The sequence below is a fragment of the Alligator sinensis genome, unplaced genomic scaffold, assembly GCF_000455745.1.
Source record: "Alligator sinensis unplaced genomic scaffold, ASM45574v1 scaffold1155_1, whole genome shotgun sequence".
In the NCBI taxonomy this organism is placed as follows: Eukaryota; Metazoa; Chordata; order Crocodylia; family Alligatoridae; genus Alligator; species Alligator sinensis.
Genome location: NW_005842861.1, coordinates 33,953 through 49,519, shown reverse-complemented (window position 1 = coordinate 49,519; position 15,567 = coordinate 33,953). Strand labels below are relative to the sequence as shown.

The 15,567-nt window shown below is 40.4% G+C and overlaps 1 protein-coding gene across 1 annotated transcript in view; it reads right to left on the bottom strand.

The window, feature by feature from the left end:
* Positions 1-3,015: 3,015 nt before the first annotated feature.
* Positions 3,016-15,567, bottom strand: part of LOC102371691 (solute carrier organic anion transporter family member 1C1-like) — a 42,677-nt gene continuing 30,125 nt past the window's right edge. The window contains exons 11-15 of the mRNA XM_014525676.2: positions 13,628-13,793; positions 9,820-10,001; positions 6,610-6,674; positions 5,090-5,207; positions 3,016-3,346 (exon numbers count right to left, since the gene is read on the bottom strand). Coding sequence (XP_014381162.1) covers positions 3,133-3,346; positions 5,090-5,207; positions 6,610-6,674; positions 9,820-10,001; positions 13,628-13,793 — 745 coding nt within the window. The 3' untranslated portion in view covers positions 3,016-3,132. The remainder of the gene's footprint in view (positions 3,347-5,089; positions 5,208-6,609; positions 6,675-9,819; positions 10,002-13,627; positions 13,794-15,567) is intronic.

Genomic DNA, 15,567 nt, shown 5'->3' with positions numbered 1-15,567 from the left:
TCGGCGACGGGGAGAGGCTAGAGGTTGATTAGACCACCGTTGCCTGCTTGAAATGCACTGGGTCCGTAAGGATCCGCAGCGCTTAGAGATCTTCACACAGTGTGAAGTCTCCTCCTCCCTTGTTCGTGGAGTCCTCCAACTTGGGCGGAAACCACTCAAGCCTTTTATACGGCTAGCAAGCCAATCACTAGCCGCTACGTGTGAATAATTTAGAACTGGCCAATAATGGGACTCGAATTAGCATACAAATGGCGGGAACTCTTTGCAACGAGCATTTCTGTGCTGCAACAAAGAAATGCACCCTGCAAAGAAAGCTTCAAATTGGCGGGAAATTCTCCCTTGCACCGGGGTTCTCTTTTGCAGCAGAAAACTCCACCGTGCAAGGAAGCTGCAATTTAGCGGGGACAATTTAGCAGTGCCGAAGCACACAAAAACAAAAATCACACCCTTTGGGTTGTGACATTTATATTACTGGAGCCAGCACAGTTGCTGGCCCCAGACTCTAGCTCCCCTTGGCTGCAGATCCAGGAGGTGCCAGGCAGGGTTATTTTGCCCCAAGTGGCACAATTTGCTCCACAACAAAGTGCATGTCCGGACACGTGTGCTAAGGCAAAAAGCCCTGGCTCAAATTTGCACCGCTTTTATTTGAGCTGCTGCAAGTGCACATGCTTGCATGTGTGGATGCGCCCAACATCTTCTAACTTTAACACCACTTAACATTCCACAGATCTGGTGTGGTCTAAGTATGATGCGTAACTTCAGCCCGAGTTGAGATCCCATGTAAAGAAGTTTCTCCTTTGCCTCAAAATTCAGGTCTTAATGCACAATACAATCCATTGTTATGTGAATATCAGAAGAGTGATTTTGACCTATGATTATTTCATAAGTGAGGACAAAAATATGAACTTAAATTAAAATTATAATTAAAGCACAGGATAATATTGTAAAATGAAATTAAGATGAGTGAAACAAACCTGTTAGGAACCATTTAGATTTGAGAGAACTTTAAGCTCGCTCCAAATTATAAGAAAGTAAATGCAATGCTTTATAGAATTTTATATATCAAAGACACAAATAGACTGAGCCTGTACTAATGTTCTCCTTCTGGTATTTTTATTCAGATATTAGACTGCTTTTCCAATTTAATTTGGCATCCTGACATAGTCTCTGAATGTTCTACAACAGCTGCAATTCCAGCCCCTGTTTATTTTGGTGCTATGATAGACAAAAGAGGCTTGAAATGTGGGAAAAAAAGCTGTGGGAAGCAAGGAGCTTGTAGGATATATAATTTCAATACATATAGGTACATAGGATGTCTTCTTATTTTAATAAACACTTAAGAAATCTAATAAAACCCTATGTTAACAGTCTTTGTCATTATCCCTGCTTGATTTCACACTTAAAAATTAGGGAATGCCAAAGTAAAGGCTTCATGACCTTCCAAATAAGTCTTGTACTTCCATGGTTGTTTTCCAAGAAGGGCCTCGGTAACAGAATTTAAAGATCATACTATGAAGTAACGCTGCGACTACTTTGTTCCAGTCTAACAACACAAAGCAAACAGAAAACTATCCTAATAACTGGAATTTCTTGATATGAGAGAGGCCTACATGACCTAGATCCACCCACTTAGCTATTGGCCCCAAGTATAAAAAACATGGTCTGGTAGGAAGGGACATTTCTGGAACAGCTCTCTACTTTGTCTATTCTCAGCTGCCACAAAGGCACATTAGAATCATGAACTGCTGGTCTCAAAAGCCAGAGCAACTGTGTGGCTTCTCTAATATAGATGGGAATCTAAACTGGTACTATGAGATGTCATAGAGAGGTGTCACAGAGACAGGTGTCCTATTTTCTAATATTTTCTAGAGACTATAATTTAAGATGGCAGGGAAGAAGTTTCCAATCCACACCTAGCCTGTAAGAAGCTTGTTTCTAATAGCTCTTTGGGCTAGATGTGCCTGAGAGAAGGAGGATTAGCTCTTAGGAAAGGGTAAGCATATGAAGAAAGAGCCTGTGACAAATAACCTGAAGCATTCTTATTAGTAATATTCACACTCTTGAAAAAGTCACAGAGTGATCTGTTTGTCGGTGGAACATCACACTCCACGAATCAGCACATTTTTAAAAGAGAGGGTCTTCTAATGAAATGATACAAGCACCTGTTGTTAAGGATAATCTCTTGACTAGAACATTACTATAAAGACATATTTGAAAGCTTTTAGCACTTTTTTATGCCTTTTTAGAACTTGATTGGAAAATGAAGGATATTATAATTTCCCTTGCAGTCTTTCAGTGGTTATAATGATAACATTAAAAAAAAACAATGATACATAATTCCAGTGTTTTCCTCTTCATTGCACAGGATAAAAATATATATATATTAATCCCTAGAAACAGGGATAGTGCAATAGTGCAATATACTTTAACATAACAGATTGTCTCTTCTGTATGCTATTTTGATTGGTTAATGTTTTTTAACTATGTCCCACAATCCCCAGTTCTTATTCAGCCAAAACTACCATGGATGTCAATGGCAATTTTCCCTGAAAGTTGTTTGAGGGACCAATGCTGCTGCTATTATTCAGATTAACTTTCTCTATTCATGAGTGTTCCCATGGAAATCTATCAGAACAACTGAATAAATAAGGATGATGTAGTTAAGGATTCCAAAATCAGTGCCAAGACAAGGACTCAGAGTCCACCGAAATCAGGGAAGAAGGTTTATTATAAAATATTATAAAATTTCCTCTCTCCCCGCTTTGTTTTACTTTCCTATCTGCTTTTATTCAAAATTTTAAAAAATGAAAAAAAAATTAGCTGCCTCTAAAATTGTTCAGAAACTAGGAAACAAATGTCCTGAATATATTTAATTTTTTTCTTTTTTTTTGTTGTGTGTGCTTGGTGGCATATTATGTAGTGGTGTCTTTTGTGAGTTGGGTTGTGCTGTCTTTTGTAGTATTATTATTTTGTGGGAATGGCGGAGGAAAAGATATGCAAACTTAAAATGCTGGTGTCATTTATTCTCAAAATTCTAAAAATTTTAACCATCTTTGATTTCAGTATTTACCCCCACATTGTGCTTATAAAACCTGAACATGAACATACAGTTAGAAACTGCCTTTGTCCCTTTCACATGCATGTTACTTCATGATCCGCTACAGTTTTTGCAGAAGGAAAAGTTTCCTTTGTACAAACACTAGCTGACTCCTTCTCATATGGTACATCTGTATTTTTCACATCCTTGCTATCTGGTCCAAATTGTTTCTTTATTAAAATGAAGAGCACTATATATAGAAAACAGCATGCTGTCCTTAGTCCAGAAATGAATCCAAGATAGACATTTCTAAAAAAGAAATAACAAAATGAATTTCTATAATGAACTTCTATTTCTACTATTACTTGACAGGCTTACATGGAATTGGAGACTTGGGCCATGGACAGATATTACACGTACAGGGCTACAAACACCTTTGTAGCACTACAAAAGTAAAGTATTCAGGCGTGCATGTCCTCTATAGTGCTATAGAAATGGTTCTGGATGAAACAGGAAGGGCTTTGTAGCGCTATGTTTCGTAACACCACATGTAATGCGTTTCTAGTGCACCAAAGGTATTTCAGTCCCCTAACATCCAACAGTACTCTGCTATTCCCACCACCTCCAAGGGGAAAGGACAGAAATCAGGATGGACAGTTATTGAGTGTAGCCCTGGGGGACAGCCACCTGGCTGGAGAGCACTTCACTAATGCCTTCTTAGCAACTATGTGCACTCCAGGCAGGGGGCTCTACACACCTGCTTAGGCCTGGTATGGCTGTGTAGTGCTTCTAAGTGTTAGCACTAGTAGCACCACAAATTCACCACTGTCCATGGCCAAAGATGTAAAATGCACAATTATAAAGAAATGTATGTGCTACACTTGACACCCTATGACCTGTGTACAGTACAAAAAGATGTGACAGAACAGTATTCTGTTTGCTTTATGAGTCCTCCAAAGACAGCATCTACCAATGACAAACTGGAGTTACTTGGGAGCAACAGTTAATAGAATCAGGCCTTCAGGAAGCCCTATGCTATCTCTACCTCTGCTTTCTGGACTGAGTAGATTTTTGACACACAGAAGAGGATCAGCTTAAAAAGATTTGCTTTGTCCTTCAGTCCTGTCTTTCATATCTGATCCCAAACACTTCACAGCCACACAAGAAAATCAAAGGAAAAAGGTCAGTTGACCCTTGGAACAATATCTCTCTCTGTATAAAAAGCATCTATCTTAGAAAAATGTGAATAGTTTAACTGGATTGAGATAAACAAAATATTGGCTGGTAATGGAGTTCAGTGAAAAGCTGTGTGTGGTAGGGAGCCAAAGAGGAGGATTTATTCTAGTTTTCTGTTCCACTCATAACCATAATAGCTGAGCCTTGTCCAGTATTCTAAGGGTTCATTAGACCATTACAAATCTTGGTAATCCATCTACTCGGAGCAAAAAAAAAAGATCTCCTGAAATTTCAATCAGAAGAACCAAAAGGATGTGTTTCTTATGATCTCTGAAGGACTAATCAACAAAATATGAGGTTTGGAGGTTTTAAGATTGTCCAATCAATGTATTTATACATATACATGTATAAGTATGTTGATGGGGAAGGCAATACGTTAATTAGAAGTGGTTGGAAATGGGTGGGAAACTCCCCTACAATTTTTTTTTCAGTGAAGAAATTATTTTTTTTTAATCATTGTTTTCGATTCCAGAAACTGGACTCTGAAAATGTTCATTTAAAAACAAAAGGGAGTTAAACCTTAAACAAAATAAAATAAACCCCCCAATTTCAATTTTTCAATGAAACTATTCAGGTTTGGAGTTTTTATTGTCTGATGAATTAGAACATTTTTGAAGAAAACAAATGTTTTCTATGAAAAAGTGTTTCATCAAACACAGACTTTTCATGGAAGTTTTTGAACCAGTCTGATTAACTCAATGGATGCAGCTGGCTGATGAAAAGGAGATAAGAGCCACATGGGATACATACCTGATGGTTAATGGTGCTTGAAAAGCCAAGCTGAATTTCTGTTCCCTTTCCATCATTTAATCTTACCTGAATGCTTTTGTATCATATACTCTGCAAGACCCCGATCCTCCACAGCTCTTGGTTCCCCATTTCAAACATGTCTGATCTATCAGTGCACCAAAATAAATAGGAGCTGGAAGTCCACCTAGAAAAAAAACAGATTACATGGCATTTATAGGACTCTTATTTTCTAGGGGAGGAGACAGGTAAGTGGATTTAGGATTCCTATTTTCTACTCCTATTAGTGATCAGTTAGAGAATCTTGGAGAAATCAATTTGCCTGTGTTTTCCCACCTGCTAAACAAGGTTGATTTCCTACTCCACCACCTTGTTACTTGCTGGTAAAAGTATGTAAAGTGAATTTAATTCTTTAAATTGAAGAATCTGTGGGATTGCTGAGCATTATTGTTACTTCCAAATAAGGAAAAAGAGGGTAATAGTTTCATTGTAATAAGTGCACCATATCAATTTGGCCTCTCTTTCAGGAAAACGACACTTCATTAAAGGTCAGTTCAGTCCTAAGGCCACTGCAATTGTTGAGGCACCTTAAATGCTGCAGCTCACTTCATTAAAACTTTGTCTCTTTTCACTTTCCTTCTTCTTTGATCTATTTCTGGGTTTGATTTGTCTGCCGCTTTTTATCATTCCAGAAGTACATCCACTAAAATATTTTAAAACTAAGTAACTACTTAGATCAGTGCTAAGACTACTATTCAGCCAAAATGCTTTTATTTAATTGGGGTCAAAAACATTTCTTCACCCACTGGCAGATATTTTTTCCTAAACATTGTTTTCAAAATCAAAATCAATGAAAAAATAGTTAGTGATTGAAGTTCAGAAGTGTTAGGCAAAGTTTCTTTACATAAAATAAGATGAGCCACATCTAATCTCATTTAGGAATTGCCCTCTTCAGCAAGTGGATGGGGAAAGGGTGGGGGATTTGGGGACAGGTCCAAGTGACAGTATAGTAAAGCAATTGTGAAAGTACAGCCCAAAGGCTACTCATAGGTTACAGTAAGAGTGCCCTTATGGGGGCTGTTAGGAAATGTGTCCTAGGTTTTTCACCTAAATAAGCCATTGCTAAGAGATGGAAGTAGATAGAGTCCATGATATGCTCAGAGAGGATGCTTAGGGAGAGGGCCCAATGGCTGTTGTGGGAAAGGGAGTGATTGGAGACGTGAACCTAAAGGAGTAAGTCAGACAAGATTCCAACAACCAAAGTGTTAAATCATAATCCTCGAGTGCCTCTCTATGGGACGTTAAAACAGTCTCTACATTTCAATCACCTTTCTTTTCCTCAGTCCTACATCATGCAGAGGCTTGATAGTTCTATTGCATTCTCAAGTGCTTAGCATTGGGAAGCAATGAGAGCTGAGAAACATTCCCTGCCCAGATAGGTGCATTTCACTAAACCGTGTATTTGGAAGCTTTGGTTTCTTCTAATGAAGAACAAGGGCACTACACTGTCTAGTTTGATCTGTCTCCATCATAGTCTATTTAAATGTCAACAGGAATAAAGAGATAAGAAAAAGAAAAAAAGATTTTACCAAGTAGCCTTCCGATTAAAGTTTCAGTCCCGACAGCAAAGGATTTTAAGTCTGGAGAAACAATTCTAAAAGGAGTAGTAAAATAAGTGTAAATTGAACATTCACAAGATTAGCACTTACAGTAATATAATGAGCTTAGAGCTACATTGTATATATCTGTACCTGTTCGGTTGTAACCAGAACATCACAATTGCAATCTTTTAATCTAAAAAACTCTACTAAATTTAAAATGGCTTCCTCATTGGAATAAATGACAAAATTCCTATTGAATAAAGAGGTTCAAGTGCAGGTTCAAGAGCAGACTCTATTGTACATGGGAATTAGGCTCAAGTAAAGGTACAGGAATAGTCTTTTGGCATTCAGAAAGTATTAAATTGGGGCCAGGTCTCTTAATCTCAAGAGTGTTGGGGAGGACGGTGTAGGTCTGAAGAGTGAGGAACTCAAGTGTGATCTTCAACATGCAAATGAAGCACTCAACTATATACTCTCTTCCTCAGGCATGTTCTTACTACTAGACTGGAGTAGTTTAAGGAATGGATCCTACAACAGAATTATTTCAATGTATTCCCTCTCCTGCTAATCACTTCTTTTCTTATACATGCTATAGTCTGCATGGCTAGGGACAGACATTCAAAAAGTCTGAGCCTGAATTGATTCAATCTTTGCAGGTTAGTCTAACCTGGCTAGGCTAAATCAATTTTATAACCAAACAGACATCCCAGAAATGCAGGCACATGCCTCCAGTAGCTCAAGCTAGAAGCTGGGGGGTGCTAGAACAACCCTCCCTTCCCTTGCACAATACTGAGCTGAGGGAGGCATGGCCAGGCTCCAGCAGGACACTATGATTAGCCCAGCAGGGAATTGGTAACAGTGTTTATCACCCCATTAAAAAAACAACAGAGGGACATTACCAGTTATCTGTTGATTCTACCTGTTGATTCAGCCCCGACTGTAGCCAGCATGTGGTCTGCTAACTAATACACAGACACCTGTCCGCAAGGCAGAGGGGAGGGGAATTCTTGCTTAGCAGGGAGTGGTAAGGGGAGAGGCATGAGCAGCCCTCAGTCTCTGCCGCCCAGCCCAGAGAGAATACCAGGATGCTGGGGATGTCTGATTTATCTTAAACCAGCAAGGGGTCTGGGACAGACATTGCATAAACTGGTTTGACCCAAATCAGTTAAGTCTGATATTTATTACATTCAACCAGGTTTATCTCAAACCAGTTTCAGCCATTTTCAAACTGGTTTATGTGCACTGAACATGTGTTCTATTACAGGTTTAAACCAGTTTCTGATCACTTACTTAAACTGGTTCACGTGTAATGTCTGTTCCTAGCCCAGATGATTGAATTTAAGGCTGTTGTCAATTCTCCAGAAGGCATATTTAACTAGTTGTAGCTAACTAACTCAGTGTGTGGTGAACACAAGATAGATCTTAACTGATTACATTAATGCAAAATCTATGTCTGACTCTCACTAGCTTTTATAACAAGGTATCTCAACTGACACACTGTGAAGAGTTAGCCTACATCCATCAGGTAAATTAGAAACAAATCACCAGAGAAGAACACCTGAGTGCCAAGGGAACCAGAGGAACCCATTATCATTACTGTATTTAATGCATACCCATAACAGATCCTAATCCTCTCAGGCAGTGAAAAGAAACCATTTAGAAGGGAAGGATAATGCAAACGGAACACTTAAAATATAGTCCATTTTTAGACACAAACAGAAACAGGCTTTGGTAAGTAAGGCACAATGGTTTGTTTTTACCTTCATATTTAAAAAGGCAGTGTTGTTCATAGATTCATAGATTGTAAGGCCGGAAGGGACCTCGAAAATCATCGGGTCCAGCCCCCCGCACCAAGCAGGAAAGATAACTGGGGGATCAGGTGACCCCAGCAAGGTAACTGTCTAGTCTCCTCTTAAAGATTTCCAGGGTAGGTGATTACACCACTTCTGGACGGAGCTTATTCCACAGTCTGGACACCATGACTGTGAAGAAGTTTTTCCTAATGTTCAGCCTAAGTTGTTCTTCCAGGAGTTTGTGGCCATTACTCCTGGTTTTCCCCTTAGGTGCCCTGATGAACAGTTGCTCACCGAGCCCTTGATGTACTCCCCTAATGTAGCAATAAGCTGCTACCAGGTCCCCTCTCAGCCTTCTTTTCCTCAGGCTGAAGAATCCCAGATCCCTTAGCCTTTCCTCGTATGGCTTGCCATGAAAGTCTCTGACCATATGGGTGGCCCTTCTCTGGACTCTCTCAAGCTTGTCCACGTCCTTGTTAAGGTGTGGTACCCAGAACTGGATGCAGTACTCCAGCTGAGGTCTCACCAGTACTGAACAGAGTGGAAGAATCACCTCCTTGGTTTTGCTGGTGATGCATCAATTGATACATGCCAGAGTATTATTTTCCCTACTGGCTACAGCATCGCACTGCTGGCTCATATTCATACTGTGGTCTATTATTACCCCCAGGTCCCTTTCATTTGTGGTGCTACTCAGTTTGATGCTGCCAAGCCAGTAGGTGTGTTGGGGGTTGCTTGTCCTGAGGTGGAGCACTTTACATTTAATGACACTATCATCAGATTCCGATCCGCCCAACTTGCTAGCCTGTCTAGGTCCATCTATAACTGTAGCCTATCTTCAAGTATGACCACGTTCCCCCATAATTGTTTACTGTTTTGTTTTGTGATAGTCCATTGTTTTTGCTGCTGACTTTATTCATCATGTTCCAATTTAAGATAAAATTGATTTTTTTTATATTCCACAGCATGTGGGGAGGTAATTGAAACAGTCTTAGAAATACCAAAAAGTCTGATTTCAGACATGCAGCACTCCACCTTGTGTAATCCACTTTATAAAGGAGAGTCCTTTGTTATGACCCCCTACGTAACAAATTATACGTGCCTTTTACAAACAGCTTAGCACCAGACCTAATGTCAAGTCCTTTTGTCTAATTACCAAATACCGTATCTTCCTGAGATTCACAATAATGACTATCCAACCCATCATGTAAATCCTAGCCAGGAACCAAGTAGGAATTCAATTATGGATATGTGCTTTGCTGGCCTTTCGAACAGAGTGGGATGAAACAAGAATGTCAGAAAAATCACTGCCATTTCAGATTAAATGTCATTCTTCAGAGCAGAAATTAAGTAACATGCATTCATATTATATTACATTTTGTGAAGGTAAGGTAAAATACTTCACCTAAATATAATGACGTATGTAGGCGTGCTTACTGCAGACAAAATAAATGCATATGCAGTCAGTAATACTAAAAAGTAGGGAAATTTGTTGGTACAGCTTTCCCTTTGGCATTGTCCCAAAACTGCAGAGAAATTGCTAAGCCCAGAGCTTTGAATATCCATACAGCTGCAGTTGTGAAATATCTGAAAGAAGACGACGGAATAAATAATTTCACAGGAACTCAGAATTTTCTAAGGAACTAGAAAACTGTAGTTAAAAATTTGCATAAAGTAACAGAAGAATCCTAAATACTTTGCAGACTGTTATCAAGATTAACACATACGCTCCAGTTGCTGGACCTAGATTCTTGACACCACATGAATTATTTTTAGAAATATTTTTCTCAGAACAAACTAGGCCCTCTTTGACAGTTGTGCAAATCGATCACCTTTAATGTTTGTAGAGTTATGACTAAGTGGAACGTATGACCAACTGGAACAAATCTACCCAAATTCAAGACAATTTCAACTGTAAGACAACCCCATCCCCCCCCCCCGAGTAATTAAGTTCTACACATAGAAATGATATAAATAGATTATAATTTTCCACATATAGAATCCAATTTTTGTATTGGTAGAGAGGCAGACAGTGGTAGGGGGCAAGGGGAGGGGGAGTCAAGCTGCCTGACCCCCCACCTCTTTCTCCCCTGCCACTTGTCCCTCTCCACATAGTATTTACACCCCCTGGTACCTGCCTTTCCTTTTGCCACTAGCCCTGCTTTGCTACCTGGACATTCCCTCTCTTGCCCACCCCCTCACTGTCTGCTCCCCCCAGGGGCACTTGCCCGCCCCCCCCCACACACACACACACACTTGGCCACCCATCTCCACCCTTCTTCCACCACATCTTACCCTCAGTCATGGCTCTGGCTCCAGTCCTGCTATGGACAGACAACAGTGGTTGAGGCAGTGGCAACTCTGGTCCCAGCCCCAGAGCCAGAGCTGCCACCTCTGCTGCTCCTGCTACTGCCTGTCCAAGTCGGGTCCAGAGTTACTACATGCTCCATGCCTCAGGCTGTAGTGGGGTCAGAGTCATGACTGAGGGTAAGCAGCAGTGGGGGCAGTGGGGAGGAGCAGAGGCAGCAGGGGAATGGTGGGGAGGGTAAAAGCAGAACAGGGCAGAGGCAGTGGGGGACAGGCAAGGGGGCAGAGGTGACAGGGAGGCAGCAGCTGTGACTGTGGCTCTGACTCCAACTCTTACTCCTGGCTGAGGCTGGAGCCAGAGCTGAAGCAGCTGCCTTCCCCATGTTGAATGGGGAGAAAAACCTCATCTTGGATTTGAGTAAATACAGTATTTCATATCAACTTGTTGAATTTTAGACCCGGTTTACACTTACAAGTCTGGTTGGCTATGCCAGTAAAACCCTTACATGTAGTTACACTGTTGTAACTAATGTTACTACCATAGGATCAAAGGAAAATAGAGCTGAAAGGGACCTCATGAAGTCATCTAGTTCAGCCCCCTGCTCAAGATATTATAATCTCTGACTAAAAGTCATCCTAGCCAGTGTCTGTCTAACCTGATCTTAAAAATTTCCATGGATGGAGCTTCAACAGGTAGCCTGTTCTAGTACTTGATCACCCAAATATTCAGAAAGTTCTTCCTAGTCTCTAATCTAAATTTCCTCTACTGCAACTGGAATCCCATGCTCCTAGTCCTATCCTCTACAGCCACAGAGTAACATCTATCTCCATTCTCTTTATAATCTCCCTTCATGTATTTGAAGACTGTAATCAACCTCCCTCCACACCACGGTCTTCTCTTCTGTAGACTAAAGTCAGCCCTGCAGCCCCAGAAACTGTCCCAAGAGGCAAGGGAGAGTTCCTACTTCTATATAGAAAATCAAAGGGGTTAGGGTCAAAGCCAACCGGACAAAGAGAAGAAACAGGTAAAAGGTAAAGAAACATCAACACTGCGCTAATGTACACACAGAACCTTAATTTTCCCCCCCACACACCTCCAGAGGTGTCCCCCAACAAGTGTTTAGTCCTTAGAGGGCTCAAACAGAAGCCTGCAGCTTCCCCCAGTCTGAGTCCAGGTCCTTCAGTCCACAGTCCTGGCTGACCAAGCCAGTGAGATCTCCAGCTCCCCTGTGCACTCCTTTGTATAGGGGTGACCAGAGTCCACATACATGCTCCTCCCTCTTCCAGTTACTCCAGCCTCAAGGTTCCTCTTTTTCCCTTATCCCTTAGCCCCTAGGGGTTTCTGGGAGTTGTAGTGCAAAGTAATAGCACAGATTTGCAGACTGCCCCAAGGTTCCACCTACTTTTACACACATTACATTCACATTATAATAATCTTAGTTCATTCAGTTTTTCCTCATAGTTCAACAAGGTTTATGCTAGATCATGAAATTAGTATAAACAATACCGGTATAAACAATTTTATATGGCTATAACTAGGTGCACACCAGAAGATTTTGCTGGTATAGCTATACAAGTCTATATAGAAAGTCTAATTATATTGGCTATCCTTTCCTAGGGTAGACAAGTTCTCAGCTGTGTTGCCCATGGCCTCTTCTATATGATATATTTATGCTGCAATTAAAGTGTTAATTGCAGCACAGATAGGCAAGTTTCTACATATGCACTCAATTTAAGGTGCCATAAAGTGGGGAATAAGACAAAAAAAATTTCCAGATATAATGTACAACTTTTATTTGTATGGTGCTTTGAATGCAACATGTAGCTGGTGGCTAATGATCAGCTGGTTGGTTGTCACCCAGGCTGGAGGCTGGGCTTGGGGAAACCAAAAGGCTTCCCCTGCTGGGTCTTTAAACCCTGAACTGGGTTGCCCTGGCTACGGTGGAGTTGGCTGCAGGGTTGGCTGCAGGGAGTCTTTGGCTTCCCCTGCCAGGACTGCCCAGGCAGCCTGGTGCAGAAGAACAGAGGCTCCAGGTGTTGCAGAGCAAAGGTTTCCCCATGCCAGGCTACCTGACCAGCACTGTTCAGTGTGGGATTTAAAGTTCCCGGTGCAGTCCCCCAACTGAACTGACAATCAGCTGATTGTCAGATACCTAGCGTTCAACTTGCCCAGTAAAGGGGGAGCCCAGGATCATGATCCTGGGGGGAGCATAGTGTGATTGGGATCTGATCCCTGACCTCAAAATCATGTGTCTTGTCATGCACATGTGGCAGGGCAGGAGGTGTGATTGTTGGGATTGGGGATTAGATCCCCTCACACCGTTAAATGAACAGCTGTCAAGGTGCATCTACGTATGCTTTAATGCATATTAGCCTATTTTATAATGTGCATTAAAGTGTCACAAAAATGTGGTCTTTAGCTAATGCACATTAAAATAAGCCAATGTGCATTTTGCTAGTACCTCACCCTCACAATAGAGGTAGAAGATTTAATGCACATTACCTAAAGCACATTAATGAATATGTAGATGGTCTAAATGAACTAGTAGGAGTAAAACCAATAAAAATGTATTTTTATCATGAGAGTACTAAGAGGTTACACATACATAAATCTTCTGAGAAATGGAGGGACACATTTACAGTAAGACAAACATTTTAATATAAATCAAACTAAAAACCAAATATAAGAATCTGGGATTTTCATCTCCCAGGGGAACTGGGCATGTAATTTCCTCAGCCTCAGATAAAAATTCCACCTTGGAACTGTGTTTTGTCCATTCGCTATTTCAGAGGCAAACTGGTAGAGAATGGATACCTCTTTATATATGGTTTCTTAAGCATATAATAAAGTGATCAAGTAAGCCAAAAATCCATCTAAATAAACAACGATCTACCTATATATTTACCATATTCTTTCCAGACCCAGTTGATGATTTACACCCAGCAAAACAGGCAGTCATATATGTGATTCCATTATCCCCACACACAGGGTCCCATTGATTCAACATACAGTTGCAGTCAAAATTGCAACTGGCAATTAAGCTTGCTTTTGGAGAGGCAGATTGTTTTATTCTGGAGAGGAAGCAGAAAGAGTCCAAAGTGAGAATACAAAATAATTCCTTATGAGAAAGAAAACAGAAAAAAAATGAGTGGAAGCAAAGCAGTACTTACACAGGCAGTTATACACTAGCATTCAATGGAGTGTGAAAAACAGTCAGCTATAATACCAAAAATGGTGGATCTGCCAAGAAAATGGAAGATCCACCACAAAAATTTTCATGTTTCAAACAGGAACTTCTCTAGATCTGTTTTGTAGCATGAACAATATCCTGCATGCTCTGCTCTACCTTCCCCTTCCAAAGGTTGGCTTCCGGACAGATCATGGGAAGCATAGCTGTATCCCTGCCAAGATCTGTAACTGTAGCTCTGCTCACCACAGCAAGCTGTCACAGAGCCAGGTGTGGCCCTGAGGAACCCTGCTGCTACCACCTCTGATATGACATTGCTCATCTCATAATTAAGGCTATCAATGTGGCTACAGAGATCTGTGAAGAATAAGTATAGCAGAAAGTGAATTGCCACTCTCTATGCACCACTAACTACTGGTGACTAGAGACTTCACTTGACTTCACTAGAAGCCTTTAGAGCAGAGCTTTCCAAACTGTGTGCCGCGACACATTAGTGTGTCGGTGGCAGTGTGTAGGTGTGTCGTGCGAACTGCAGAAAATTTTGCGGAAGTGCACCGCGGAGCTCCCTTACTCGCGTCTGCTTCCCTTGGCCCCTCCCCCGGAACTGAATTACTGTGTCGCGAAATGATGCATGTCTAAAAAGTGTGTCACCAACATGAAAAGTTTGGAAAGCTCTGCTTTAGAGTATCTGCTGTCTTGTGAAAAACTAGTATTTTTAATCTTTCTTTGACTAATCTCCAGCTCACTGAGTACCATGTTTTTGCAGAACTACAGTAATCTCCATCAGACAAAAGGCTGAAATCATTTGGTACCTAAACTAAAAAAAAGCCAGGCTGGCCTACCTGTTTCCTGAATAATACTGGTGTCTGATTTGACAAAAAAGTTTGGGGAACATTTAAGTGAATATGAGCTAAATTTCAAGAAACATGGACTGAGTTTTTTTGGCTGAGCCTTGGGTGAAAAACTATGCAAAGCCATAACGGTTTAAGTTGAATTTTCCCATACTTTTTAAATCTAAGTCAAACCGGATATTCAAAACAAAACCAGGGAATTTGCCTCTCCATTACTTTCACTTGGGATAAATATTTACACTAATGCAAAGTGGATATAAAATGCTACCAATTTTCCCCATCCATATGTACCCATCAAAAGGCTTGACTTTATATTTTTTCACTAGCAGGAATATTTATACAAGGTCTGAGATTTCATATGTTTAAATTCACATGAGCTTAAATTAAAATAAGATCTACACAGTGACATAGGAAATATTTTTCACAACAACCTTCTGGTGAAAAATACAGATTCAAAAACATTAAAACATTTTAAAAATGTGTTGATTTTTTTCTGATTTCTTTTATGTAAAAAAACCTTTAAAATTGAAATGACCAGTACCATTTTTAATGGAAGAGTTTGAGTTTTTAATTTAACAAAACTTTAAAAAAAAACTCCATTTCAAAACCTAAATAATTTTGCCAAACTTTGAAAAATAATAATGAAAAACAAATAAATAACTGTCTACCTTATTGTAGAGTCATCTAAAAACCAGCACCGCTAAGTTCTCAATGACTGTTATTGGGTATCATAGATTCATAGATGTTAGGGTCAGAAGGGACCTCAATAGATCATCGAGTCCGACCCCCTGCATAGGCAGGAAAGAG